This window comes from Podarcis erhardii (assembly GCF_964252035.2).
Source record: "Podarcis erhardii genome assembly, chromosome: 7".
NCBI lineage: Eukaryota > Metazoa > Chordata > Lepidosauria > Squamata > Lacertidae > Podarcis > Podarcis erhardii.
In genome coordinates this window covers 55,038,356-55,066,057 of record NC_138511.1, presented here as the reverse complement: position 1 = coordinate 55,066,057, position 27,702 = coordinate 55,038,356, and the positions used below count along the sequence as shown (strand labels likewise).

Sequence of the window (27,702 nt, the reverse complement as noted above, 5' to 3'; positions counted from 1 at the left end):
CTTATTTAATATGGTTGGAACATTTCCAAGAAAACTACCAGCTGTTAACCTTCCTCAGATTCTGTCAGGATGTCAGTCCCTCCATAGGATTCCTATTGAGGCCAGTGCTTTTAATTTGTTTATAAATGATCTATATTTTGGTAGCCAAGTTCATAGCCAACATCAAATTATTTAGGGCATTAAAACAAAATGGTGCTCCACAAGATCTTCTCCAAACTGGGTGACTGGACATTTTAAAAGTAAATGCAGTTCAGCTTAAAACAAGTGAAAAGCGATAAACAAAAGCCTAAAAAAAACACTGATGAGATCCAAACTGAGAGAGTGACTAGGAAAAAGATCTTGAGAGTTGTGATGGACAGTTTCATGAAAATACTGGTGTAGAGTGCAACTGTTCTGAAAACAGCAGATTATATGATAAAAGTGTTAATGTTTTATGCTTTTGCTTATATTCTGTTATTGTTTCTGCTTGTTTTTTTAATGAAGAATAATTGTTGAAGTTACAAATTATAAAACCAATAAAAATTATTTACAAAAAAATGAAAACAGCAGATTTCATGCGTACAATTAGAAAGGAAATAATAATTAAAACTATCACTGTCATGGTGCCTTTACACAAATCTATGATTTGCCTGTGTTCAGAGTAGCATGTAGAATTCTGTTCACCACACCTCAAAACACATATTGTAGAGCTACAAATGGTGCAGAAAAGGGCAATTAGCATGAGCAACTGAAGGAACTGCCCAGTGAGAAAGAGTTTCAATGACTGGGGCTAGTTGGGGGGGTGAGGTGGTGGTAATGACATGATAGAGGTCTATAAAATTATGCATGCTGTTGAAAAAGTCACTGGACAAATATTCATTCTTCATTCATAATACCAGAACTCAGGCTCAGACAATGAAGCTGAATGTTGGGATATTCAGGTTGGACAAAAGGAGGCATTTCTTCACATAAAAAGCATGCAACGATGGCCAACATTTTTAATGGTCAGACTAAAAGGGGATCAGACTACTTCATGGAAGATAAATCTATGGACTTAACCCACCTCTTGAACCTTGCTTAATTTGATAACTTTGCTCAGCTGAGTGAATAGATGGGGTGACGGCTTAAGACTCTGAAAGAAACAAGTTATATATGAGATGCTTATGTTTACAGTTTAACAGAATACTATACCAAGACAAAGATTCTCTGTGTCATAAGTTCCTCTACAGAAAAAATAAAATCAACTTCTGCTCATTAGTGGTACTTCCCAACTTCTCTGAAGGTAATATCATTTGTTGCCAAACTACCAGTATTCTCCAATTCCAGCATACAAAGTTCTGTAAATTGCTACAGAAGCCCCAATGAGGAGTGGGTGTTGCAGAGCAAAGAAAGGTAAAATAAGTCAATTACCTGGATATTTTACGAGTACAGAATTTACATGACGTAAATCTTTAAAACTCCTTTGTAATAATGAACATAGGTGTACATTTTGTAAAATTAGCTCACTGACACCTGAATAGGTTTTCCTTTAACATTATTGTTAACAGCACTTTAAAACTGCATACAAACCTTTTGATAATGCAATGGATTTTCAATAGCATAGGACAGCGTCGAAATAAAATTTGGCTTTGTAATCAATGATGCACACTCCTGGATCAGAAACTGCGTCTGAAAAGAAAGGAGACAGCTGTAGCAAAAGGTTTGGTTTGGTTTGGGGGAGGCACCTATTATCTAGTTACCAGATATTACCAGGATTTTGTTTCTGTAAACATAATATATATGTCCATGAAAGTACTTCAAACTGTCTTCTTACTATAGGATATGTTTGACAAATATTTTGAAATCATAAAGATGAGATGGCAGATTAAACTATTTTGGTTAGTCTTTCAAGAAGATGAACGCAATTCACAATTCTTAGTCATTATTGAGTATGCCCAGCACAACAAACATCATCTGAAAACTGTATCCATAGTAACAAAATAGAAGCTAATATTAAGAAATATTTTACAGACAAGCCAAACAAGTGACTTGACTTGACTTGTAACTAAACTTGTGACTAAAATTCAAGTTACTGAACTCAGTTACTGAGTAATTCAAAGCTTGAGAAAAAAGAAGTTCCATCACACAAGGCCTTAGGAACAGCAGTATTCAAAAGTAGCTCAACTCTTCTATTTTTACATTTCCTGAAGTTCACAAATCTAAAATGTGTTGGGATTATTTACATTTACAAGCCACCTTAGAAGTACTCGGGGATACAGTTATTTCCATTTATGAATAGCTTCCTATGAAGCCTCCTGAAGCAATTAATAATACCAACAATTAACACATATATGAAACAATTCAAATACAACACATACACAGACTTGGCATTCAGATATGGCACTTCTATGCAACTTTTGTACTCATAAGTGGGCTAAGCCAATCTGAAAAAAAGCACAGGTGTTCTCTGGAGTAGAGCCTCTTTTAAACTCTCCCAGAAAGATGTGCTTACCTGACTCCCTTCCAGATTTCTACAGGGTAACAAAAACAATGTTTTAGGAAGTTTTTGAACTAACTGCTGGACAGAAGATGAAGCTATATTTTAAAACTTAGGAACACAGGAACCTGTCTTATACAGAGTAAAGCCACTGGTGCATCTAACTCATTTTTATAGACTGACTGGCAGGCACCTTTGCAGGGTTTCAGGCAGGAGTGCTTGGCATACCTGCCTGGAGATGCCTCTGGAGCATTTTATATGAAAGGTTTGTGCTCTATCAATGAGCTATAGGACATTTAAAAGTAGTGTTCTGTTGTAAATCTGCTGCCTGTTTTAAATGTATCCATATGTATGATGTTTTAGTAATAGTTTCAATGCTGCTTTTACTGTATGTATTTTCACAATGAATTTTGTAAGTCACTACAAGATGGAAGCATTGTAGAATAAAAAAATGTAAAAATTAAAAATCAAGAAACTAATTGGAAATTCTTTAAGGACAAAATTTACCTGATGGAAATCTTTACCGCTACTTTTACCATCGCCACTGAAATCCACATGCGAGAATAGACAGCGTAGTAAATGCCTGTCTGCCTCAGGGCCGTGCCGATTCACAATCTAGTTGCAAGAAAAACAAAAGAGCTGAAGCGAGGTACCATAGCATTTGTAACTACATAGAATCACAGAACTGTAGAATTGGAAGGGACCCTGAGGATCATCTAGTCCAACCCCCTGCAACACAGGAATATGCAGCTGTTTCTTATGGGGATCGACCTTCAACCTTGGTGTTTATCAGCACCATGTTCTAACTGAGTGTTTCTACCACTTTCAGCTGCACTCTTAAGGAGCAGGAGCCACACAGCTTTCTGCCAGGGTCCATGCTAGTAGCAAAAAGGAGAAAATAAGGGAAAGTCACAGAGTGTCCAGGTCACATTAAACTACAGTTTAAACAAGTTTTGGTTTAACATGACTGAACAGTGTGGTGGTAAACACTGCTCAAATGCCACAGCATCTGACTTCTGATGTCACCCGAACCTGGGCTCTTAGTTGGTTTCCCAAAAAAACCTAAAGTGGCAAGCCAAAAATGAACTTTGTTTAATGCTCGTAGTTTGTCAGGCAACATGACAAGCCAGACTGAAGGGGGAAGCAAGTACAGCAGCAAGTGACCTAGCAGTCTTTCAGAGGTTCAAATGGGCCAATGACCCAGAAAAACAGGGAGGGCTGAGAACCACTTTGTAAAAATGAAAAAGGATATAACTTAAATTACTCTTTAATAAACAGAAAATCTGCTTGCTTTTAAAGTAGAGCATGTTAGCACTAAGCAAAATAAAATAAAAAAGTAACCTAAATATATTGCATAGTATGCATATAATTGAGGTAATTCCTGTTGAGTCCAGAATCAAAGATTTGTCATTTATCTGGGTTACTTATATTAAATATAAAAGCTATTTTAATACAAAGTAAGTTTTACAACCAAAAGCAGCATAAATATAACAAGAAGGCAACTGAATAGCAACCCCAAAATTAAAACAATATTTTAAAAGTTGAGAGGCCCAAACCACACCACTCTTTCAGAAGGCCTAAGTGAAACAAAAGATTTTACCTGGTGGCCAAAAGACCACATGAATGGGATAATAAAAGCCTCCCAGAGATGGCTGTCTCATAACCAGGGTATCGCAACTGAAAGATTACCGCCCTCACTTATTTTGGTGGGGGCACCGGGATCAGGGCCTCCAAAAGATCTTAAGGTTCAGGTAGGTACACAGCTTGCCATTTATAAACCAGCACTTTTAAATTAGCCCCGGAAACAGATGGAGAACCAGCGCAGCTGAACAAAGCACAGGCATAATATGATCAAACTGCACAGTCTTAGTTAAAACCTTGTAACTCCTGTTCTGAACCAACCACAGTTATTGGACCATTTTTATAGGCAGTCCCACATACAATGCAGTGCAATAGTCTAAATGGGAAGTCAACAGAGGATGGGCAATTGTGGCCAAGGTATCACCACTCAGGCAAGGTCAAAGCTGGTGTATCCACCAAAGCTGAGAATAGGTAATTTGAGTTGTAAGATCATTTGAGCCTCCAGTGCTGGATCAATAAGCACCCCCAGTTGGACACCTGATCCTTTAGGGAGAGTAGAACACCATCTAGAACAGGCTGAATACTATTCACCTGGATAGATAAACCAACCAAATAGGGCAGGCCAACTTTTCATACCAAGTGGACAGCAATGGTAATTTGACAGAGCCCATGGGCTGCACACTGCCTTGATGCACACATAGGAGCATGGCCAAAATTGATGCTGCCCCCCCCCCCGCCAGCCTTCACACTGCCTTCGTAAAGCTGCCTAAGTGAGGTGCCAGGCTTTGGAAAGGAGGCATGAAGCTCTGTAAGGGTCCTACAGTTCTCTCACCTCCTTCCTCCCAAAGCCTTGTTAGCTCTTTCCCAGCTTTGGAAAGGAGGTGGGAGGACTCTTAAGACATGGTTACAGCCCTCAGTCTTCCTTCCCAAAGCCCAGCTCCTCACTTAACCAGCTTTGTGAAGGCAGTGTGAAGAATGGGGTGGGTCTGTGTCAAATGTTGCCGAGGGCTGCCAGAAAAAGCCTCAAGGGCTGCATGTGGCCCTTAGGCCATGCAATGGACCACCCTGAACCAATCAATACCTCTAATCTTCTGTGACTATGGGCAAGAGGGTTTCCACTTGCACAGCAGGGCTTTCCTTGCGCTCCTCCTCCCACTACCCCCAAAATTGGCTGCAAGGGGAGGTCAGAAGAATCCCCAAAACAGTGCACAGGAAGAAGAAGGAGGATCATTCCATCTGGCAAGCTGCATTGCTTGTACTAATAGGGACATTCATCATAGTGTGATGTTCAATTCCACCCTGAACCTCTGTTTTTAAGAGTTCATCCAGTTCATTGCCATGCCCAAGCAGCATGCACAGCCTCACTTGCATGTGATGAGCAACAAATATAAAGCTGAGTATCATCTTCATTCGGGTGACACCTTCAACCAAATCTTCAGATGATCTTTCTCAATGGTTTCATCAAGATGTTAAACAGTGTGGGCAGATGAATAGAACTCTGCAGAACAGTACCTCCCAAACTTAAACCAGACAGCTGAACTGAAAGGACATTATTATTAATGGCACTGAACACTACTGCGAGGTCCAGGAGAATCAACAAGGTTTCATTTCCCATCTGCCAGCAAAGATCAGCCTACAGGATGACCAGAGTAATTTTTGGCTCCAAACCAGGTTAGAAGCCTAACAGAAATGGATCTGGGTTAGGAACATTTGGCCTTCCTGATGTTGTTGAATCACAACTCCTATTATACTGTGGAACCATAAGAGGGACAGACAATTCAAAACTAATCTGATAAGGTAAAGGTAAAGGGACCCCTGACCATTAGGTCCAGTCGTGGCCGACTCTGGGGTTGCAGCACTCATCTCACTTTATTGGCCAAGGGAGCCGGCATACAGCTTCTGGGTCATGTGGCCAGCATGACTAAGCCGCTTCTGGCGAACCAGAGCAGTGTACGGAAACGCCGTTTACCTTCTCGCCAGAGCGGTACCTATTTATCTACTTGCACTTTGACGTGCTTTTGAACTGCTAGGTTAGCAGGTGCAGGGACCAAACAACGGGAGCTCACCCCGTTGCAGGGATTCGAACCGCCAACCTTCTGATCGGCAAGTCCTAGGCTCTGTGGTTTAATCCACAGTGCCACCCGCGTCCCTACAATCTGATAAAGCACCTCTCGAATAATTTTTCCCTGCCTAAAGCTTCGTAAAGGACACTGGAAGCTTATTACTGAGCAGCGGAAGAAGAGAAAGCAGCTTTTTGCCAGTGCTGTCTTTTGATAATGTGTGTGCAATGAATCACATATTGGCTGTGTTTGCACATAAACTGTGGCTAATGTTATTTAACAGACCATGACTCACCTCGCAGACAAGCAAACAAGTCACAGCTTGTTTACTTCGTATCAGAGCAAGTGCAGGGAACTGTGGCCCTCCAGATGTTGCTGAACTACAACTCCCATCATCCCTGACCCTGGCCACTAGCCATGCTTACTGGGACTGACGGGAGTTGTAGTTCAGCAGCATCTGGAGGGTCAGAGATTTCGTACCCCGTTCTAGATAATCAGATTCATCTAAGAATAATTAGAATGAGCAGGCCCCTACTCTCTTGACAACCTTGTGAGGAAGGATTTATTTACAATTTTCTATTTTAAAAAATACTTACAGCCCCACACATCACCAAATGGACATGGAAATTTTATACAAAATATCAGTTGAAAACAATATATAGTTCATTAAAATCCTAAGCTAAATTCAGAAAACTAAACAAAATCACAAGAGCAACAAAACAGGAGTGCAGCAATACAGCAGAAGGGAAAGCATCCACTTGCCTGAAAGGCTTGGTAAAGAAGCATGTCTTAACTTGACACTGAAAATGTTACAATGACACACCCCAGAAGGGAAATAAATAATAATAATAATAATAATAATAATAATAATAATAATAATTTATTACTTATACCCCACCCGTCTTGCCGGGCTTCCCCAGCCACTCTTGGCGGCAGCCCTCTCATTTGTCACCAGTATTCAGTTGTTTGGGGCTTTTTATATTAACATCTTAGACTGGGCTCAGCAACAAACTGGCAACCAGCACAAAATCTTTCAGGACCAGCAGTAACACCCAGCAGTAGCCTAGCTAGCTGCTATATTATGCACCAGTTGCAGCTTCCAAACCATCTTCAAGGGGAACCCCATATAGTGCACTGCAATAAACTGATAAGGAAACATTAGCCACGGGCCTATAGTTAATATCATCTGGATCCAGGCTGGGCCGACTTGTAGCTTCTTTTAAAGAAGATGCAACAGCTTATTTTGTCAATGAAGAAAGAGCAAGCGTGAGTTGAAGCACAGGGGGTTTCCTTATATCTTCTGCTGTGAATTCATTCAGCTTCTCTGCATTCACCTTTTCTTCCTTTAGACAGCTTTTGACTCCTTTACTGTTCAAAGGTCCAGCTGTCTCCCTAGATGGTCTCTAACTACTGAAGTATTTTGTAGTTGTTGATTTTTGTTTTTAGCAGCTGTCATCCTCAAATTCTTTTTTTGCATTGCTTATTGTCTGCTTGCAATATTAAAGTCTTATTTCCCCCTCCTATGTGCATATTTTATAGTTTTGTTTTTCATGTTTTAATTTTGGTCTATTATAATTGTTCTCCATATTATATACACTATAAAATGAAAATTTAAAACTTTACAAAAGAATCAGTTATTTAAAGACCTTAAACACAAAAGTTAAAAGGCATTTGAAAGTTGGATGTAAACAAGGATCAAAGTAGCATACTTCTAAGTAGTACTGAATATAAGACCCTTCATGTGAAGAAGACCAGAACACACCGTTAACCAAAAAACCTCTGCCAGCTTCAAAAGTTTGCAGGAAAACTAGGGCAGCAACAATGTGGGCATATGGTGCCACAAAGATGTTGCCCTGAAGTAATTGTTTTTCAGGTCACTATACTTCATGCTACACTTCTTCCACATTCACTTTTTCACATCTCATGCAGGTTGAGAATTAAATAACATTACTAGCCACACTGGGCAGGGAACTGCAAACCTGAAGGTTCACTTCACTGTTTTCACCATCATTTCCACCACCAGTACCAGCCTCAATTCTTTCCCCCCCTTTTTTAAAAATCTAACCATTCAAAAAAGGAATGCAGACCTAGAGGCAACAAAAAGAAAGAGGCGACTACTTTTGTAACTATGAAAAATACAAGCTAGAATGAACAATTTTCATTTAATAAGGAAAACAGACAGTAATAACACTTGCAATAAATTCACCCTAGAATGAACTAAGTATTGCCAATTTATTTTTGCATTAAATTACTACAAGACATTGCAAGAAGGTCAGGACAGGCTGATTTTAAATACTCAAAAGAACTCTGTTATAAACATGGAAATGAGCAATAACTCTACAGGACCACTGAGTAATTAAAGCCAATGTCGTAAATCAATTCAGGTACAAACAAACAAAAAAAGATGAAATAACAGGATAAATAACATATAAAACTACTTAAAGAGTTTAATAAACTTGACAATTGTCAACTCCCAGCAAGCAAAATATAGTAAGATCTTAGTGGCCTGTGGTGTTTTGCACTACAAATCACATCAACCAGTTAACATGGTCAGTGGTCAGAGCTGTAATCCACAACATCTGGAGATTACCAGGTTGGGGAAGGTTGTTCTAGCAACTAAACCAATCAAGCAGTGAGAAGAGGGAATATAAACAGTACAAACTAAGTTGTGGATACCCTTCTCATTTCTTTTATTTTAATGGCATTAGTTATTGACTTACATGCTGTATTTCCTGCTGGCTGGCTCTGTAGTTTTTCTTGGTTAAATTGTCCACCAGGTAGCTGATTTGAGACAAGGCCAGCGAGAGCGAGTCAAGATTCATTGCTGGTTGGGGCGGAAGCAGGCGGCCGAGCCCGGCGCAAAATCACCATTATTCCCCTTTAGTCACCTCAGAGACAGGTTAATTTTTTTCCAGTTAGCCTATATAATCAATTTATGCTGTATGTTCAGCTCTTCTTTCCCAGTATTCTCACTCTGTTCTGAACCATGGCACCTGCAAGACAAAACAGCAATGATTATACATAATCTATTTGCTAGTGACTGGTCATGTATAACTAAACAATCGTAAATGTAATGATGGTACAGGCCAGAGTTTTATGGGAAAACACTTGCTTTGCAAGCAAAAGGTTGCAGATTTGATAAGGCTGTTAAAGGCAGTTTGAACTATAGTTTATTTCAGGGGTCAGGAACTAGATCTGGCCCCGAGGGCTAAATCCAAAACTGCCACACCATCTGTGAACCACCTTCAACTGAAGAATCAAAGAGCACTCAAAGTACACTCTGGATACTTTCCAGCCCCAAATTTAATTAAAATTGGGACTGCAGAGGAAGTTTATTCCGCAGAAGAATATTCTGCCACTTACCCTTCCAAAAGGAGGGCTTGTATTTGACATTGAATTTCAATTCAGCAATGAAAGCGAGTCAAGGATCATCTGCATTTGGGAGCTAAAAGGAACAAGTGGCAGATCACGGTAATGCTCCCAACTGTTTCTCTAGAGCAGCGGTTCTCAACCTGTGGGTCTCCAGATGTTGTTGGACTACAACTCCCATCATCCCTAAGCTCTGGCCTTGCTAGCTAGGAGTGATGGGAGTTGTAGTTCAACAACATTTGGGGATGCACAGTTTGAGAAAGGCTGCTCTAGAGCCACAGCAGTACCTGCCCCACACCTGAAGTCATAGGTGAGCGTGGCATGGGAGAAAATGGTATTGAAAGTCAATCGGGGGCTACAGGTAGGCTTGTGGTTATTCAAAGCCAGCATCATAAGCCACAGTCTGAAGTTGCCCTATTCAGACAAACCAACCAGAGTTAAAACTAACCACATTTGGCCCTAGTTTGGGCATAACAAGCCACTGCAAGGTGGAATAAAAAACAAGTGCTTTTGACTTCCTCCTCTAGGTTGCACTGGAAGAGGGAAGTAGTGCACAAGCCAAAGAACACTAAAATCCCTGTTTAGTGTATTGTCCAAATACAGTCAATGAGTCTAATCGGAGCAAAAGACTATTTTATTCAGATCTATAGAATTATGAATAGTCTTCACTTGTTAATGAGAACACAGGAGTTTATTTACACTTTCAACAGCATGAAGTGTCATTTATAAGATGTGTACCCAAGTGCCAAATCCCAATTATTGTTTTAAGCAAATATACAATTTTAAAAAATAATTTTAAATGATCTGTTCATTGGCATTTGCCTCTCTTGACGGAAGCTTATCATTAGGATTGTAGATTTCTTAATAGGTTATTGTCCTGCCAATACAGATTCCAAACTTATGCAATGCTAAAATTGCTTCATGTTTACAAGGCAATCTTGAAATCTTCACCAGTTTTGCTTTCAGTTTTTACAGGCCGCTTCCAAGACCAATGCGGAAAAGATTGCAAGGCCTGAAATTCTGCTGAAGAAAGATGATCATTCTGTAATATATGGAGAGAAGTGGAATTGATTTGTGGATGGACTGAATATGGGACAAAAGCAGAAAAAAAGAGTCGGAGAAACAAAGATTTCATCCTGATGAAGTGGGCAATAGAGGAAGTGTAAATGAGGATTAGTAGACGGGAGGAAAGATGAGACATTTGGCTGTGGATGTACAGTGGTCCCTCCGGATACGAACTTAATACATTCCAGGGGTCCGTATGTACCCTGAAAAGTCTGCATCTAGAGGCGCCACTTCTGCGCACACACACGGTGCGACAGAACACTTCTGCGCATGCGGTGAAACCTGAAAGTATACACTTCCAGGTTTGCTGCATTCGCAACCCAAAAGTTACGTTACCTGAAGGTAACGTAACCTGAGGGTCCACTGTACTGGCAACAATGACACATCCCAGTGGAAATAGCAGAGAAGTGATGTGGGATTGGAGGGAAATAAATATTTTTGGGGGGTACAGCTGTACAGCATTAACATACAAGTGGTAGAAAAGCCACAGTATGTGATGAGGTTACCCAAAAAGAATGTACCAAGAGAAATAGCAGAGGGCCAAAAACAGAACCCTAAGGGATCCCTACAAACTGAGAAAGCAGAGGAAGACATTCCTCTTGTGTGTTAGAAGTCTGACTGGCCTCAACTAGAAGTCAGTCATTTGGTGTCACTGGTGTCCCATGCTGTGGAACACTTTTGCAGCAATGATTTGGCAGGCACCCTTACTTTTGACTGTCAAGCATCTCTTAAAGACTTTTTAATGCCTATGCAATTGCTTAGCATTTTCTTGAGCAGCCAGTCATTTTAATAATTGTTCTGTACTGCTTTTAAAGGATTGCTATAATGTTGATGTATAAAACCCCAATGTTTTCTGAGAGCAACATATATACACTTTTCTAAATAAATAATTATTATTAGCCAGTTAGGAAGAGAACCAACTGAGGACAGAATCAAGGACCTAGGGCTTAAAGGGAATCTCAACTTAATTGTGATCAGCTGTATCAAGGGGTGGCAGAGAGAGTGAGGAAGATGAGAACTGAACAGAAACCTTTCCACTTGCCAAATAAATTATTTTCATGAAATAAACTATTTTCTGAAGAAGTGTGCATGCACACAAAAGCTCATACCAGTAACTAACTTAGTTGGTCTCTAAGGTGCTACTGGAAGGGATTTTTAAATTTTATTTTCATGAGGGTAGCCAATATTGGTGAAATACATAGTGGGTAGTCAAAGTCTATCAAGGTTAGGCCAAATTCAGCTAGGGAACTTTTAGCATTTAAGCAGCAAGGTTTAAGACAAAGGAATCGGCTAGCTACACTATAATTTAGATTACAACAAAACTGCTTTCAGCAACTTAAGCATTAGCCACTCTGCACAGATACTAACCAACTGGTAGGACTACCACTCAAACCACATTGTGACACACAGTGGCACAAAGCCACCTTAAATAAATATATAAATCTAATTATCTAAAAGGCAGAATTCAGTAGCTAGTATTCTCAAAAACTAACAGCATATTTAAAAATCGTGATGAATATGTAAGATAAAACAAATTTAAATATTTCAAAAGGGGGAGGGGGAGGAAGGGTGAAAGGAAGAGCTTCTTGAAAAATGAGAGCAAGATGAGAATTGCACACAAGTGGGAAACAAAACATGAGTAGCCAACATAAACTGAACGAAATGTCTAAATGAGCATGCAGCAGCTTCTGCCCCACCCATATTAGTTTATTGCCTCACACGCAGTATCAAGGGTAAAGGTCAGTAGTACCTGTTGTGTACGTTGAACAAATGGAACTACGTACAATGTTGACGGATGTTAAATGCTTTAACCTGTATGAGTTAAATATGGAACATCCTGAATACAGCTCAAAAATCACGTAACTTAGCACTAAAGTTTGCCACCTACCAAGGATTACAAGGTAGAGCTAACTACAATTGTGCTGCAAAGGAAGCTAATACTTTTGCTGAATTTGAATGGGATCCTAAAGCTGAAAGAGCTGTTCCTCAAGATGGTCTAGCTAACTCATGGTAAAGTGAGATTTGAACTAGCAACTTCCTAATTCATCAGTCTGCTAAATCCACTCCTTTACACAAGAATTAGGCCTAAGTTGTTGGATCCATTATTGCCTCTAACTTGAGCCAAACCTCAGCTATCATGGCCAGTAGCCACTGAAAGCCATTCAAATGGGTTGCCATTAGTCTCCTGTAGAGCAGGTTTCAGTTTAACTATGCACTGTGTGAAGAATTACAGTGGTACCTCTGGTTGTGAACGGGATCTGTTCCAGAGGCCCGTTCTCAACATGAAAAGCCCGCAACCTGAAAGTGCCATATCTGCGCAGGTGCACGGTGTGATTTGGCACTTGTGCACATGCGCGAGCAGTGAAACCCAGAAGTAACCTTTTCCAGTACTTCCGGTTCGCCGCGGGATGCAACCTAAAAAAACATAACATGAAACGTAACATGGGGTATGACTGTACTTCCTTTTGCCAATCCTGAATCTTCCAACACTAAGCTTCACTGCATGTTCATGAGTTCTAATGCTATGACACAGAGAGAAAAACTTTTCTCTTCCCACTTTATCCATGCTGTGAATAATTTTATAAACTTCCATCATATCATACCATATATTTGCATAATGGCGCTATGATACTGAAAGTTTTATTTTAATTTTTCCGCCCTAGTATGCCTTTTCCACAGCTGCTGCACACTGGGGTAGACATCCTCATTGAGTTACCTACTATGACCCCAATGGCTCATTCCTGGTCAGTCACTGCCAGTTCAGACTCCATGAGCATAGATGCATTATTATTTTTTGCATCACACTTTGTACACACTGAATTGCATTTGCCATTTTACAGTCCATTCACTCAATTTAGAGAATATTTTTTGAAGCTCTTGAAAATCTTTTGGGCACCTCATTGCTCACCCCTATCTCTAGATCCTCTATGAACAAGTTAAAAGGCACAGTATCAATCCTTGGAAAACTCCACATCACCTCTAACTATGTTTACTGACATTCTCAAAGAACTCTTAATAGCTTCATAAGACAAGAGTTGTCTTTGCAGAAGCTATGTAGGCTCTACTTCAGTAAGTCTTGTTCTCCCATATGCTTAGTTATTTTCTTATTAACAACACTTTAGATCACTTTTTGTTTGGCACAAGAAAAGTCCAAGCCCATAGAGGTGAAACCATGCGGTTCACATGAAAAAATAATGGTTTCAGTTCCGTAATATGAAGACAAGCAAATAAATCATTCTTCAAGTTACCAGAAAGCATTATTCCAGTGCCTGTCTCACCTGCCAAAAGAAGCCCGGCCAAACTGGCACCAGACCACAGACTTTTGCCAGAAATAAGATCCCACTACCTCCCCGCCTATCCCCGGTAAAGTAAGGATGTTTATAGGACGTTTGAAACATAGCACCTATAAGCAGATTCAAGTCCGTCGAGGATCAGAGATAGGAGGAAAAAAGAACAAAAACGGGAATTAAGCTCTTTCTCCGCCTGTATTGTAGCAGCCTCTGACGGGTATCCTACAAGACGATTCGAGAGCGGCTGAGGAAGCCCAAGGGCGGCGCACACCTGGGGCTGGCGGGCGCCTCGACGTGGATTAACTAAAGCCTCTGAACAAGCAACAACGCTTCGCGACCCGCCTCGTTCGCTCCCACAAGAAGTGGCCCAAGTCACTTCCGGCTTCAGAGGGCGGGCAGGACAGGCCAACGGAGCGGACGGGGCCCCTCACCATTTCTCGGCGGCCCAATTGGGACAGCCTCCTGGGGGCAGGCAGGAGCCCGCCGTTGCCGCGAGCGACCCTCGGCTTTTATTTATTCCGCGGCCGGACTCGCCTTCGGGGCGCAAGAGGGGAAGGAGGGAGAGAGGGGCAGGGGGTCTCCGGGAGGCCTCCTCGCCCCACCAGAGGGGACAACACGTGCAGGGACAGGCGAGCTACGGGCAGGCCCAGCTCACCACTCCTTTGCTTAGCGCTTCAGCGCCGGCTACGCCGGGAGAGACGCGGGACGCAGGCCGCCCACCGCTACCGCCACTACCGCTCGGCCTCCCGGTGGCTTCCGCCAGCGCCGGCCTTGCCGCCTGGAGCGAACGGCGCGGTTCTCACCTGGGGCGGGCCGGGGGCGAGGGTCTCGGGGCCGGGGCGGGCGCCTGGCTGAGCCGCTCGCGCTTCTCTAGCTACCTCCTCCGCTGGTTCCCAAACAAAATGGCGCCGGGAGTCGCGCGCTCACGTCGCGGCCCTTCTCTTCCCGTCTTCCCCTGCGACGGACGTAAGGCCAGGGGGCGGGGGCTCCTCGATCTCGCTTAGCTCGCCCGCGCGAGGAAGCCCTGGCCCAATCGCAGGCTGTGTCCAGCTCCGCGCTCGAGCCTGCCTCCCTGCTTTCGTCCAATCCCCACCTCGAGGGGCAGCGCGATATTATTTTTCCCCCTTTGCGTCTGCGTAGGGACGAAGGCTAGGTTACTCAATCCGTGTTCGGAAGTGGTTGCTGGAAGGCGGCGCAAAGCGGAGGAGATGGCTAGGGGGCGCTGCAGAACTATCGGCCGACAAGGATTGGTTAAAGGCAATATTGAGCTCAGCTCGGCCAATCATAACGTGGCGCCGCGAAGGGAGCGTGTCAGCTACGACCAATAAAAGTCGGGCGCGGTTGCTGTGGCCGAGGAGCCAGGCGTGAGGCGCGATTCCTTGGGAAGTGTAACGGGGCAGCTAGGAGGTCGACGAGCACTCCACCCTGGAAGGAAGCGCATGCGCACGGGCTTCCCGGAGAGTGGGGGTGCGCCTGAGGCAGTTGTGCAGCTGCTGAGCGGGTCTTCGCAGCCTCCCTTCGGAGCCGCTCCGGCGCCTGGCTTGTGGGGTGGGGGTGGGGGGTCCTCTCGGAAGGCCGCTTCCCTGGGGCTTCTCCGCGGGGCCGGAGTAGACGGGGCTCTGAGAGGGACCTAAGTGTTGGAGAAGCAGCATCCTGGGTGGGGGAAACCACGTGCCATTGGGGTCTGTTTCCTTCAGGAAAATAAAAAGGGCAACTGAGAGCGAACGTGGAAGAGGTGCTTAAAACCACGGCGGTGCGGTGGAGAAAGTGGGCAAATAAGTCCCCCCCCCCCTTGTAACGTGGACCCCCGCCAGTGAAGCTGAATGTTGCAAGATTCAGGCCCGACCAACTCGCTGCTACTTCCTCCTCGCCTAATTGGCTTTAACAAATCTGTTTAGGTAGATTCGTGGGGAAGGAGAATGGATACTAGCCAGGGCAGCTGTGTACAGTGCTGCCAGTAGTGAAGGCTGAGAGGCCTCCAAGTAGGTTAGTGGACAGCACAAGTGTGTTGCCTTCATGTGTCTGCTTTGGGGCTTCTGGCAGGCATTGGATTGGCCACTCTGAAAATAGGTTGTTGGACCAGGCTGATGGCCTGATCAAGCAGTGCTCTTCCAATTTATTTAATTTGTATACCACCCATAGATCTTGGCAGTCCACAACATAAAATCACAATGTACAAAACACAAAATATGTAATAAAAATAAAATCAAAGACAACTCAATAATATTTTCTTCCACAGCACATTTTAAAAGGGCACCGGATGTCAGTTGGCCAAAGGCCTGGTTAAAGAGGACCATTCCACAAATGGGAAGCCATTGCAGAAAAGGACCATTCTCGTGTTGCCACTCCGAACCTCTTGTGGAGGGGCCTTCCAATGATCTTAAGAAGTCTCTTCGTGAACTTCTGATACGTAACAAGAATGGATGTTGGTATTAATCTTCCCCTGCTGCCATTTTCCTAGCAAAAATTACCTGGGGTAGGGTATCCTTGCACAGACCAGAGTTTTAATCCTAGGAAATAGGTTGTTTTAAATCCCAGAACCGCAATCCTGATCTTTCTCCCCCTTCCCCAAAGTGAGTTGCAAAAAAGCATCATTGCATATGGTTTGGCTCTGCAGAGTAGGACATACTGGGTTTTTTGACTACGTGCCATTCTGTGCAGCTTCACACAGTCATTTAAGAGTTGGCTGAAAGCCAAGGATGACTGAGCAGAGAGGAGTTTTTCTGCCTGGAGATATGAGACCTTGGATACAGCTCTACCATTGGTTGAGGTCTCACACAGGCATGATGACTTATGACCTTACTGAGTGGATAGTTTGTTGGTCAGTGTGGTGTTCCGAGAGTCGTTTGGAGTTTCTTAAGAGAGAGCTAGTTAAGATCTGTTTCTGTTCTTGTATATAGTAACTTGTAGAGTCTGCTGTAAATAATAAACACCTCTAAGTAACCAAATTACTGGTAGCAGCGTCTTGTTCTTGCTTCGTCCATTCTGCCTGCAACTGATTGCTTTCTGGAACTGCGTATCCTCTGCTAAGGTCTGGCTAAGGTCCTGCAACAGGTCAATGTTGCAAAACACCAATAGGAGACTGGTAGTTTTCCCTGTAACGCTCTTGCTGTTCGTGGCTTTGCTCTTCAAGGGCTCCAGCCAAGGAGGCAGAACTTTGTAAAATCTGTTTTGGCAGCTTGTGAGCCTTTTAGACCTCAGGTTGGAGTGGAGGAGGATTTTTTGTCATATCATGAAAAGCTGGGTAGAGTTGAGACAATCCCTGCCCCCTCCCTCTGCCCCCATGGCAATCGGATGACCAGCCTGGTCCTACCCAGTGATGGAGCAGCCTCAGAGAGCTTGTTCCTTTCCCACAACAAAAAACACTGTTCCAACTGCCTGTTGCTCTTTGGCAAGGGAAGAGCAAGCCATTTTGGCCCTATGTCACCAACCAGACGATGAAGAGCCAGTTGCATACTTGCATCACTTTTATGTGAGGAAAGGAGCATAACCTCAGCTGGATGTGGAGGCTTTTGTACAACTTACGCTCTGTTCTCTCAACGTTAGGCTAATCTTCCCTGTTTCTCTTGCTTTCTTTTAGTTGGTAAGTCAAAGGGAAGGGCCTGTTACTTTTTTTATGTAAGCTGCTTTGTGAAACAATATTCTTCTGAAAGCAGTATATAAATATAATAAATATATTCAGGTAGGGTTGCCATATTTCAAAAAGTAAAAACCAGGACACCCCAAAAGTTGTTGAGGTTTTTTATATACAAAAACATGATGTATGGCAGCCCTAGAATCAGGTCATGTTATAGGTTCTCTACCACAGAGCGGGGTTGGGGCATTTCTGTGTGATGCCCCCACCCAAAGTGCCATAGACGTATCTGTTCTCCCTGCCCTGCCAAGATTGACCACACACCCAAGAGATTACATGATTTAATAAGCTTTTGCAATTATTCAATCATAAGAAGATAAGTATGTACATAGCTTCAATTATGTTACTATGTTACAAAGTATTGTGTACTATGTGGAATATTATTTCCCCACAACTTTTCAGTGACATTTACTATTTTAAAATGCATTAGATCAGATGTAGCTGGCTTTGGAGAGGAAGCATTCAAACATCTTCTGAGCTTGTCCAGGCTTATACTGTGGAACCATATGACCAGCACCCTATATATGAGAGGGAAGATGCTTTAGAAAAGAGCTGAGAAAGAACATCTGAAATAATTTCCCCCTGCCTAAAACATTGTGAAAGATACTGGAAGCTTATATTGAGCAGAGCAAGAAGAGGCAACTTCTGTGTGAAGGAGAGAATGCAACTTTTCGCCAGAGCTGTCTTGATAATGTGTGTGCAATTAATCACATATTGGCTGTGTTTTCACATAAACTGGGGTTAATGTTATTTAACAAACAAGCCATGTATTGCTTATTTAGAGCAGGTGTGGGAAACCGTGGCCCTCCAGCTGTTGCTGAACTACAACTCCCATCATCTTTAGCCATGCTTGCTGGGACTGATGGGAGTGGTGGTTCAGCAACAGCTGGCAAACCAAAGGTTCTCCACACCTGCTTAGATCTTACTTTGTTTTCTAGCTACTCTTGCGTCATGCCTTCCCAGCTTGAGGAGCATCTGGGGTAACAGGTAGGGAAAACAACCAAAGTTAAGCAGGGTTGTCAGGGTTGTTAGGTTCATAAGTAATGTTAAACCATAGTAAGAATAAGCCATGATTTTTAAGCCAGTACCGAGCCATGGCTTCACATTGTCATTTGCTGATAGAAAATAAACAGGCTAGTTTGCTGATATGTTTTCACATGTTCAGACAAACCACAGTTACGGTAAACAAACCATAGTTTAATGTTACATGAGAACCAGGCCTTTGTTACAGGGCCCAGGATTACACCTAAGCCCTTTTAATAATGGGTCTCTCCAGCTTGAGAAGCCATTGCCTCCAACGTGTTAGCTTGAGAAGCCATTGCCTCCATCTTGAAAACCATCTTGAAAACCTCTATCTTGAGAGCCATGTCATACTTAAAAAATAACTGAGCCCATATAATGTGTTTTCTAAACAAGCTTTTGGCTCTGCTCCTGCTTTAAAGTATTGGCCGTTAGTGTTGCTCTTCCTGTTTTTGTGTTATCCTGCTGTTTATAAACTTGTTATTTTGTTTTTTAATTATTAGCTTGTTGCTGATTTTTACTTGAAATCTGCTTTTGAGTAACACTGTTGTACAGGGGAGAAGCAGGGCATAAATCTTTTAAATAATGAAAAGTATAATGCCCACTGGCTCCAATTAAATCACTGACCTTTACGGTGAGAAATGTGATCTTCTCATACTCCTTGAAAAATCCTGCAATCTGATCATTGAAATACCAGGGCTGGTAATCATTTAGCACCTGTGGAATTAATGAAAAAGAAGGTCACAAACTGGAAACGGACAGCAGACCCAATATTAGTGTACATACTAGTCTATCACAGATGCTCCAAAACTGGCTCTTAGTAGACTTATTACTCCAGATCATGTTTTGCTAACTCTCTTCATCTCTGCCCATCCATTCTAACTTCTTTTCTAAATGACAGCTTGGTTATGTCTTTAACAACAACTGCACATCTGTCGGTATTGGAAACCTGGTTCCTAAAAGGCAGGATCAGCTGTGTCTTCCCACATAAATTAAGGAGCAATAGGTTTTCAATACAGCACTTAAGATATCCAAAGTTCAAAGGAGTTACTTACAGTCTGATTTAAAGACTCAACAAACTTTTCAGCCCCCAAGAAATTGCAGGCCATGTCCACGTCTCCATTATAAACCAATGCTCGTAGGTCCTGAGCCAGCAGATACTTGTAGAAGGGAGTCATGTCTCTGTACACCCTTTGGTAATGAGAGCTAACCTGTGTACTGCATGGAGAAGAGAAATGCATGGGGGTGGGGTTCAAGGAGCTTGGGCCCCTCATCCTTTCTCCCCTTTGTTTCACCAGTAAGATCAACCAAGGGTGCCCTTTTGATGCAAAATCCAAGCTGCCAAGAGCATGCAAGTTGGGGTTCTCATTGACTGCCAGCAGCCACATAATTCCTTTCCTGCCCCTGCAGGCCTATCAGAATATGAGCATGAGCCAAGGCCATCCACCACCAAGTGGTTTCAAGAGGAAATGATGCTGAATATACAAACCCATGTACTCTATACCTTGCCCCAGAGGAAGAATAATAAATAAGCTGGGGAGAAATAAATGTTCCCAACCTTAGCGGTCCACAACTGAGACAAATATCCTTTATAATTTAATCCAGTGATGTCTGGAAGCCAGTTTGTTTTACAACTGTTTTCAGAATTCTCATACAATTGAGATCCAACTTATTAGTTCCAGCCAAAACCTCTTAATGCCCAGTAGTAGCAGTTAGTTGTTGTATTCATTGTCTCTTTTAAGGAAAACCATCTAAGCCACAATAAGACATTTTAATGGGAAATGGTGGTAAGCATCAGTACTTAGAATACAGAAAAATGCACAACTATGCTAGGTGTGAACAAACGTGAGGATTCGCCATGTGGAAAACCTTACCTATGGAGAAGTTGTTTTTTCAAACAAATTTCCTGAACATGTAATGTCACTTCTCAGTGAGACTGAAATACCCAAATAAATAATGATAAGGTTTTGCACACCCCTCCAAATGCCCGACAAAAATACCACAGAAGGCTATTGATGACTGCATGTCAGTAAGATGAACAAGGAGAAGAAAGGTCCATTTGTCACCTGAAAAAGTTCTATCGGATGACTCACTATGCATGCAACCCCAACAGAGAAGCAGGGGAAAGATTTATTCAATATCATAAAGGACTTATGCCACATCTTACAAGATGACTGTAACATGATTGTTGTTCTCCCAGGACTATCGGTATTGGAGATCTGTCAGCTCACCCGAGGGGTCTTGAAGAAGCAAGGTAGTCAGTACATCAATAAAATCTTCAGTTCCCTTCACTTGATTTCATACTGTACATCCATGCAAAAATTATCTGGGAAAGGAGACTACCCTTGCAGATAATTCTGACATCACTTTCCCAGCTTCCAGGCTTAGGGCAAGAAAGTATGGGCAGAGTGAAACAGGTGCTTCACGTTAGAGGGTTGTCAAAACAAAGATGGGGAAGCTGTTTTTGTTGCAGTCTGCATTTTCATTTGATCTCAGTCATAGTACATACCCATATGTTACCAAGCTCTGGCAACCTGCAGTGCATCAGTACTGTACCAGCAGAGAAACACCACTTTTCCACAAAGCCTTGCCAGGCCACTGCCCTTCATTACCATTCCATTACCAAACAACTTTTTCATGCTTCTGAAGAGCAGAAACATTTGCTGGGAGTCACCTGCAGAGCTCCCAGTCTGGGAGAGTGCTGGGGATGTGGAGAGCCTGCCGGACTTCATCCTGGTTCAGCCACACATACATAGCAGTGGCATTTATACAATGTGGCACTCCTGGGATGGAGCCAATTTTCTGAAAGTGAAAGCAAAGAGAAGGCAAGATGAGGTTGAATTCTTCTGGGAAAAGCTGGTGCAAGATACCAGCACCTTGCTTGGCCAGACCTAAGCCTGATTCAGCAAGTGGCCCATAGTTCATTTATAAATGGATGAATCATGCCTTCCCAGCATAAACTTTTGGGAATAAATTTCGATACTGAATATTAATGCTTAATAAAATGTTTTTTTTGGGGGGGGGGAGGTTTAAGTTTGCCAAATTCACAGAATCACTAGAGCCACCTGAGTGATGTAAATGTGATGAAGATAGCCTAGCAACTCACTGGCACTGGAACATCAAACTGGTAGTGGTGGAAGAGGCTCGACAGATCGGCTTCATAACGCTCCTGGTAGTGTGCTCCTCCCCAGCAAGATGCGTAGAGGTTGTACACGTTGAGGCCAATTCCATAAAGAATTCCATAGGCTTGTGATATCTTGAGGATGGGAACAGGGAAGAAGAGGATAGAAGAGTTAGCTACGCTCTGAGTTTATGTGCAGAAAGAGGAGAAAGGAAACAGATGTGTGGAATTCAGTAATATTTATAGCCTTTGAGGGTCATTAGTTTATTTTTATGGGTTTATTATCAAATTTATATCTTGCCCTTCTGCCCAAAGGAGCCCAGGGCAGCTAACAACAAAGCAATAAAACATATTCGAAAATCTTAAAAACAATTCCAGTACAGATGCAGACTGGGGTAAAGATAACCACTGAAAAGACAAGAGATTGCACCTGTGTAATATTCAAGGGGAGGGGATTCCAAAGGGTAGGTGCCCCAACACTAAGGACCAGATTACTACATTGTGCAGAATAGACCTCATTATAAGACGGTATCTGCAGGCAGCCTTCACCTACAGAGCACTGTGATCAACTGAATGTATAAGGGGTGGGATTATCAGGATTCCTAGTTCCAAGATGTATAGGGATTTATGCACCAAAACCAGCACATTGAACTTAGCCCAGTAATTACTTAATTAGCACCCATTGCAATTATTTCAACGGTGTGGTAACACGTTGGCAACATCCTAATGCTGTTCAGAGAATTTGGTGTAGTAGGTGCTATGGGCATAAATAGGGCAGAGACATTTCCAGAAGACTTTACTAAACCCATAATCTACCAGTTCAGGCCAAAACACATTATTGCATAACAATTAGAACATTCTAGTTTGTGGCCAGGTGCAAACGGAGTTTGCAAAGTGCACACTACATGAGTTAGTATCAAGGATTTTCAGTCCTGGCACTCACTGCTGTGATACAATCACTGTTCATGTTGCTGGAGAAGTTGCAAGTTCCTTCATCACAGCAGTTTTCGTTCAAGGAGGCCCACAAGCTATAAGGCAGGAAAGAAGGCGGTAAAGTGTCAGGTAGAGGGAAGCTTATTCATTTTTATTCAATCATTACATTTGTATACCACCCTTCACTCAAAATCACAGGGTGGTTCACAACTTAGAAGCACAAAGTGTGTGTGAGCACACACACACACCGGCTCCCCTGCCCAACAAAGGAGAACAGATAATTCAAACAACATTGACAGATATCTGTCCTGTGTTCCCTGGAGATGTCAACAACCTCCCTAACTATTCTGCCTACAGTTTGTGCAAGTTAAGCTTTTCTTTCTGTCCTCTCTTCAGTGGAGATAATTGCTAATTTTATTCACTGACAGGAAACAACGGTTTCCCCTTATTTAGCACACCTTTGACTCACTTGCCATCCAACCACCTTGCTTGCCAGTTTCTTGTTTCTGATGTACTCAGTGATGCATGATAAGGGCAAGACCCTTTACTACAGTCTCCACTCTCCTTTTTTGCTTCTCATTTGATCTGGCAAATGGAGAAGGCGGGGACAATTCTTTTAGAGGCCAGGTGTGAACTTGGAGCTACCAGTTGTTGACTTGTATGGTGGGAGATTTACCTGTGGCCACTTGCTGACCCAACTCCCCTTGTCCTCTTCTGTACTCACTCATCTCCAAACACTCCATGGTAGTAGGCAAATTCCATCAGTGTCTCGTCATTGAGGAAATAGCTCAGCATGCCATTGCCAACCCCAAATCCCTGAGGAATCAGATAACAAAAGATCATGCCAAGAAAGGAGTTCTATGAAATTGGATGATGGGATAGTTAGTTGAAAGTCTATAATTAGAACCAGGCCTGATGCCAGGTTTGAAGATAGCAGGCAGAGGAACTGTAGTGTCTAGTGCCTCTTGAGATACAGCACAACTGGATGTGGGGCAATGGCACTGGACATTCAGAGGCAGCTACCAAGCAAGGCCTTCAAAGTGAATCCACCTACCCAATTCCAGGCATGTCCTTTCCATGTGGCCTGCTTTGGATGTGAGAGGAGTGAGGCCTTCAGGGCTTGTTGTCATCAGGGCAAAATCTGCATTAGTGGCTGCTGCTTGTGGGTTGGCAGTGCTCACTCATTGCCCCTAAATGTGCCATTTGGCCTGCATGGAAGATCTTAGCTCTCCTGGTTTTCCAGTGACTCTGCTTCCTGTACCGCGATTGTGTTTACCTTCAGGTTAATGCCTGCTGATCCTTCCGCAATCTTGGCAGTGAGAGTGGGGACATAGATTCCACCATAACTTTCCCCAAAAACATAAAAATCGTTGTTTGCAAAGTCTGGGAATTTAGCAAAGAAACTCTGGAGAGCCTGGTAGTTGTCCTCAGCTACCTAAAGTAGGGAGAAATTTTGACCCACCTCTTAGCTTTGGTGCAAATCATAGGACAGAGTTTGATGTGCATATCATGTGCGGCTGCATTAAGAAACACACTCCTGGCATTATCTTCCCCCACCCACTCCACCCCTCTGCTCCTCATCCGTCAGGAGTATATGACAGAAGTCTTGATTTGTCTCAATGAACATCCAAATAAAGACTTCTCCTACCTGTAAGGCAAATGGAATCTGTCCCAATAATACTTACAAACTTTGTGCCCAGGCAGCTGTGTAGGAAGTCTATATTGCCTCTGGATAGAACCATGCCATACATTTAAGGCACAGCCAATGCACATTTACAACACATGGCTCCCCCAAAGAATGCTGATAATTGTAGTTTCTTCCTCAAAGAGCTGCAGTTCCCAGTGCCCTTAGCAATCTACGATTCCCAGGATTCTTTAGGGGAAGTCGTATGATTTAAATGTGCACTGGCTGTGTTTTAAAACCGTGACTGAGGTCCAGCTCAGAGGGCCTTCTGGCAGTTCCCTCATTTTGAAAAAGTGAAGTTACAGGGAGATAGGCAGAGGGCCTTTTTGGTAGTGGCTCCCACCCATTGGAACACTCTCCCCTCATTTTGAAAAAGTAAAGTTACAGGGAGCCAGACAGAGGGCCTTTTTGGTAGTGGCGCCCACCCAGTGGAACATTCTCCCATCCGATGTCATAGATATAAACAATTATATGACTTTCTGTAGACATCTGAAGCTAGCCCTGTATTGGGAAGCTTTTAATGTCTGATGTATCATGTGTTCTTTTATACTCTGTTGGAAGCTGCCCAGAGTGACTGGGGCAACCCAGTCAGTTGGGTGGAGTACAAATTAATTATGATGATGATGTATGGTGTGGTTCTGCCCTATATTACTGCCACAGGACTAACAACCTTCCCCCATCAGCTGCTACCATCACCATTCCATCTATTGCCCCACCCACCACTGGCATGTGATATGAATCGCCCCCATTTTGTTTACTAGAGAATGCGGTCCGTAGGCCAGGAACGAACAGCAAATGACCTACCTGGCTGTCATTGATAGGGCTGTCCTCTGTGGCATAGGAATAGCCGACTCCAGCCGGAGATTCCATGTAAAGCACGTTGGCTACCTTGTTCCAGCTGTTGGGGTTCAGGTAGAGTGTTGCATCGTCATTCAGCTACACAAAACCACAAGGCAGGCAAAGCGGGTTACTTTGGGGATGTGGGGTATTTGCAGCATGCTGTTCACTAAATCTTCCATATCAATTGCCTCCAAGCAGTCTCAGATTCCCAGTCCTTGAGAAATCAGGCATCTGTGAGTTGGTCTGGGCATTATTGCAGGATTGCCATACATCCAAGATTCTCCCGGACACATACAGAATACTGCAGTCGGCAGCAGTGTCCAGGTGGAAATCGGGAAAATGTCCAAGAAAATCCCCAAAAGCTCAACAACTTTGGGCAAAATTAAAACAACATAGAGCCCCTTTGCACCTGGCTCTGGTGATCTCATAGTAAGTAAATAATGTTGCCTCTGCACCTGTATATAGCACCTTTCCCTCCTGACAGAATGATCCCAGGCAGCCTCCACAACTTTGAGATGAGATCAAGAGCTTCAGGCCCAGTTGAATCCCAACTGCCTGATCCACAACCCCTTTCTTGTCCCATGTTTCTCTCCTTTCCCATCAGCATACAGAGCGGCCACAGACTCACATGGAAAGGTCCATTCTCAGCCAGGAGGCCTTCCATGGAACTACAGCCTGGTCCCCCATTTAGCCAGAGCACCACGGGGTCAGTCGCTGGGTTGCCCTGAGACTCCACAAACCTGTCAGGATAGAAAGGGAGAGAGCAAACACCCTGATGGATATGTTTAGAGGAGGCCCAAAGAATGGAGACCCGAGGAAGATACCTGATGCAATAGCAGACTTTGGGCTCTCAAATTTCAGCGGCGCCCTGTGTGACGCTAATATTTGGTGCAGCCTTGCCTCTTATGCTTTGTTCTACAGCATTGTTTTGGTGAACCCTGCAGTGTGGCACCCAGTGTGACTGCTCTGGTTGTGCCACCCTAAAACTGCCTTTGCCTGATGTTGCAGCAGTCCTATAGCTAAGCATGCCTGTGCTGAGTGAGGGGCTGCTTTGGGAACATGGAAGGAAGAACAGGGGCATCATCATTGGGGGTGTAAATAAATGTGGTGTTAGCTGGTGGGACTAGTGGGGCAGAAGGGAGAGAGACTAATAGTAGGCAGAGAGAGGTGGAGCCACAGCCAGCAACAGGGAAAGCCAGAAAATTTTGTCCCAAGTGAGTTCTACAAGATTAACCCTGAGACTGAGGAAGAGGAAGGTGGCAAGCAGGGCCACTCCCTCGGCCCGTTGTAAATCATAAGGCAGGTAGTTGTGACATAGCTAAGGTTGGTGGGGCTGTGCCGCATTTACGCTAGTGAACCAGCCCCCACTGAATCAACCTTTTCCTCCATGCAGCTACCTTATGGGCAGGAATCCAGGAGAGAGGCAGGCAAGGAACTACAACATCCAACATGGCAGCCTGCTCCTACTGGACCTCCCTCCCTCCTGCCCCCACCCCCGCCCCTCTGCAGGGCCATGGATCACCACCAGAAATGAAACAGCTTCTGTTTTCATAATGGTCTTATTGTTATTGCACTTTGACTTTATTTGTAAGCTGCCTTGTGGAGAATTTGTGCCTGTAAAGGGAAGACACAAATTATTATAATCAAGCAAGCAAGCAAGCAAGCAAGCAAGCAAGCAAGCTAATGTTACAAGCAACCAACTTATTCTTAGGCTGCCCCACACAGCTAGTTCCAGGGCAGTAGAGAAGCATAAATGTTTCTGTAAACTGCAGCTCATCCAGAACATCTTGGCAAAGGCAATTTCAACAAACGGTTAGCAAGAGCATAAGGACATCAGAAGAGCCTGCTGGATCACACCCAAGGGGGCCCATCTAGTCCAGCACCCTGCTCTCATAGGGGCCAACCCAAGGGAAACCTGCAGGCAAGACCCAAAGACAAGAGTGCTCTGCCATCCTGCAATTTCCACCGACATTCAGAAATGTTACTGCTGCTGCCAGTGGTGGAAGTCCATGAAGCAGCTGTTGCCTGGATGTCAGCAATGTATCTAGCCAGGATTAGCTTTTTAGCTCTTAATTCATGAGCAATTGGAAGCATGCATAAGTCAGCCAGCACATACCCAAAAGCAACAAACAGTTCAATGAAGAGGAGACATGAATATTAACTCAATCTCTGTCTCCCTGGCTCTCTGCTTACCAGTAATGGAAGTATTGGCCAGATCCTGCCTGGAGATAGCCGGACCATTGCTGGAAGGTTGGCATCTCAGACAGTCCTGGCAGGGAAGTGATGAGATCCAGAGAAGCATCTGTCCCTGAGCAGAGGCCAAAGGAGACACTGAAGACGGCGCACAACCTGAACAAGAAGTGCATGGTGCTGTTTTGGGACAGGCTGCCATAGAGTGGTGGAGTTGCAGGGCACCTTATATCATACTCAGCCTGTGTACTCTGATAACAAGCCAACAGCATAATCTTGTTTCTTGATTACTAGAGATAATGGGAAGGCGGGCAGCGTGGCTCAATGTACCAGCTAAACACAAGCCAGGCTTCTTTGGAAGGAAATGTCACTTTGAAATGTCACCTTCACCTTATTTAGCCTAACAAGACTTCAGATTAGATTGACCAATTTGGCTAAGTCTCTGGCTTCAAGGTAAATT

At 43.5% G+C, this 27,702-nt stretch overlaps 2 protein-coding genes across 8 annotated transcripts in view; both read right to left on the bottom strand.

Annotated features, from left to right (window-relative positions):
* Positions 1–14,774, bottom strand: part of CNOT1 (CCR4-NOT transcription complex subunit 1) — a 57,701-nt gene extending 42,927 nt beyond the window's left edge. For 6 of the 7 annotated variants that reach the window (XM_081872311.1, XM_081872315.1, XM_081872314.1 and 3 more), the window contains exons 1-5: positions 14,624–14,774; positions 8,817–9,089; positions 2,963–3,070; positions 1,549–1,647; positions 1,043–1,111 (exon numbers count right to left, since the gene is read on the bottom strand). In XM_081872311.1, coding sequence (XP_081728437.1) covers positions 1,043–1,111; positions 1,549–1,647; positions 2,963–3,070; positions 8,817–8,918 — 378 coding nt within the window. In that variant the 5' untranslated portion in view covers positions 8,919–9,089; positions 14,624–14,774. The remainder of the gene's footprint in view (positions 1–1,042; positions 1,112–1,548; positions 1,648–2,962; positions 3,071–8,816; positions 9,090–14,623) is intronic. The other variant, XM_081872312.1, reaches the window with a different exon arrangement.
* Positions 14,775–17,721: 2,947 nt separating this feature from the next.
* Positions 17,722–27,456, bottom strand: LOC309347625 (lysosomal protective protein-like). The gene is made up of 11 exons (XM_081872318.1): positions 27,246–27,456; positions 25,681–25,792; positions 25,017–25,148; positions 23,805–23,963; positions 23,253–23,344; positions 22,539–22,623; positions 21,581–21,730; positions 21,149–21,276; positions 19,530–19,692; positions 19,102–19,191; positions 17,722–17,972 (listed from the first exon to the last, which is right to left on the bottom strand). Exons 1-11 carry the CDS (start codon positions 27,416–27,418, stop codon positions 17,886–17,888), a joined length of 1,371 nt encoding a protein of 456 aa, XP_081728444.1. The 5' UTR covers positions 27,419–27,456; the 3' UTR covers positions 17,722–17,885.
* Positions 27,457–27,702: the final 246 nt, after the last annotated feature.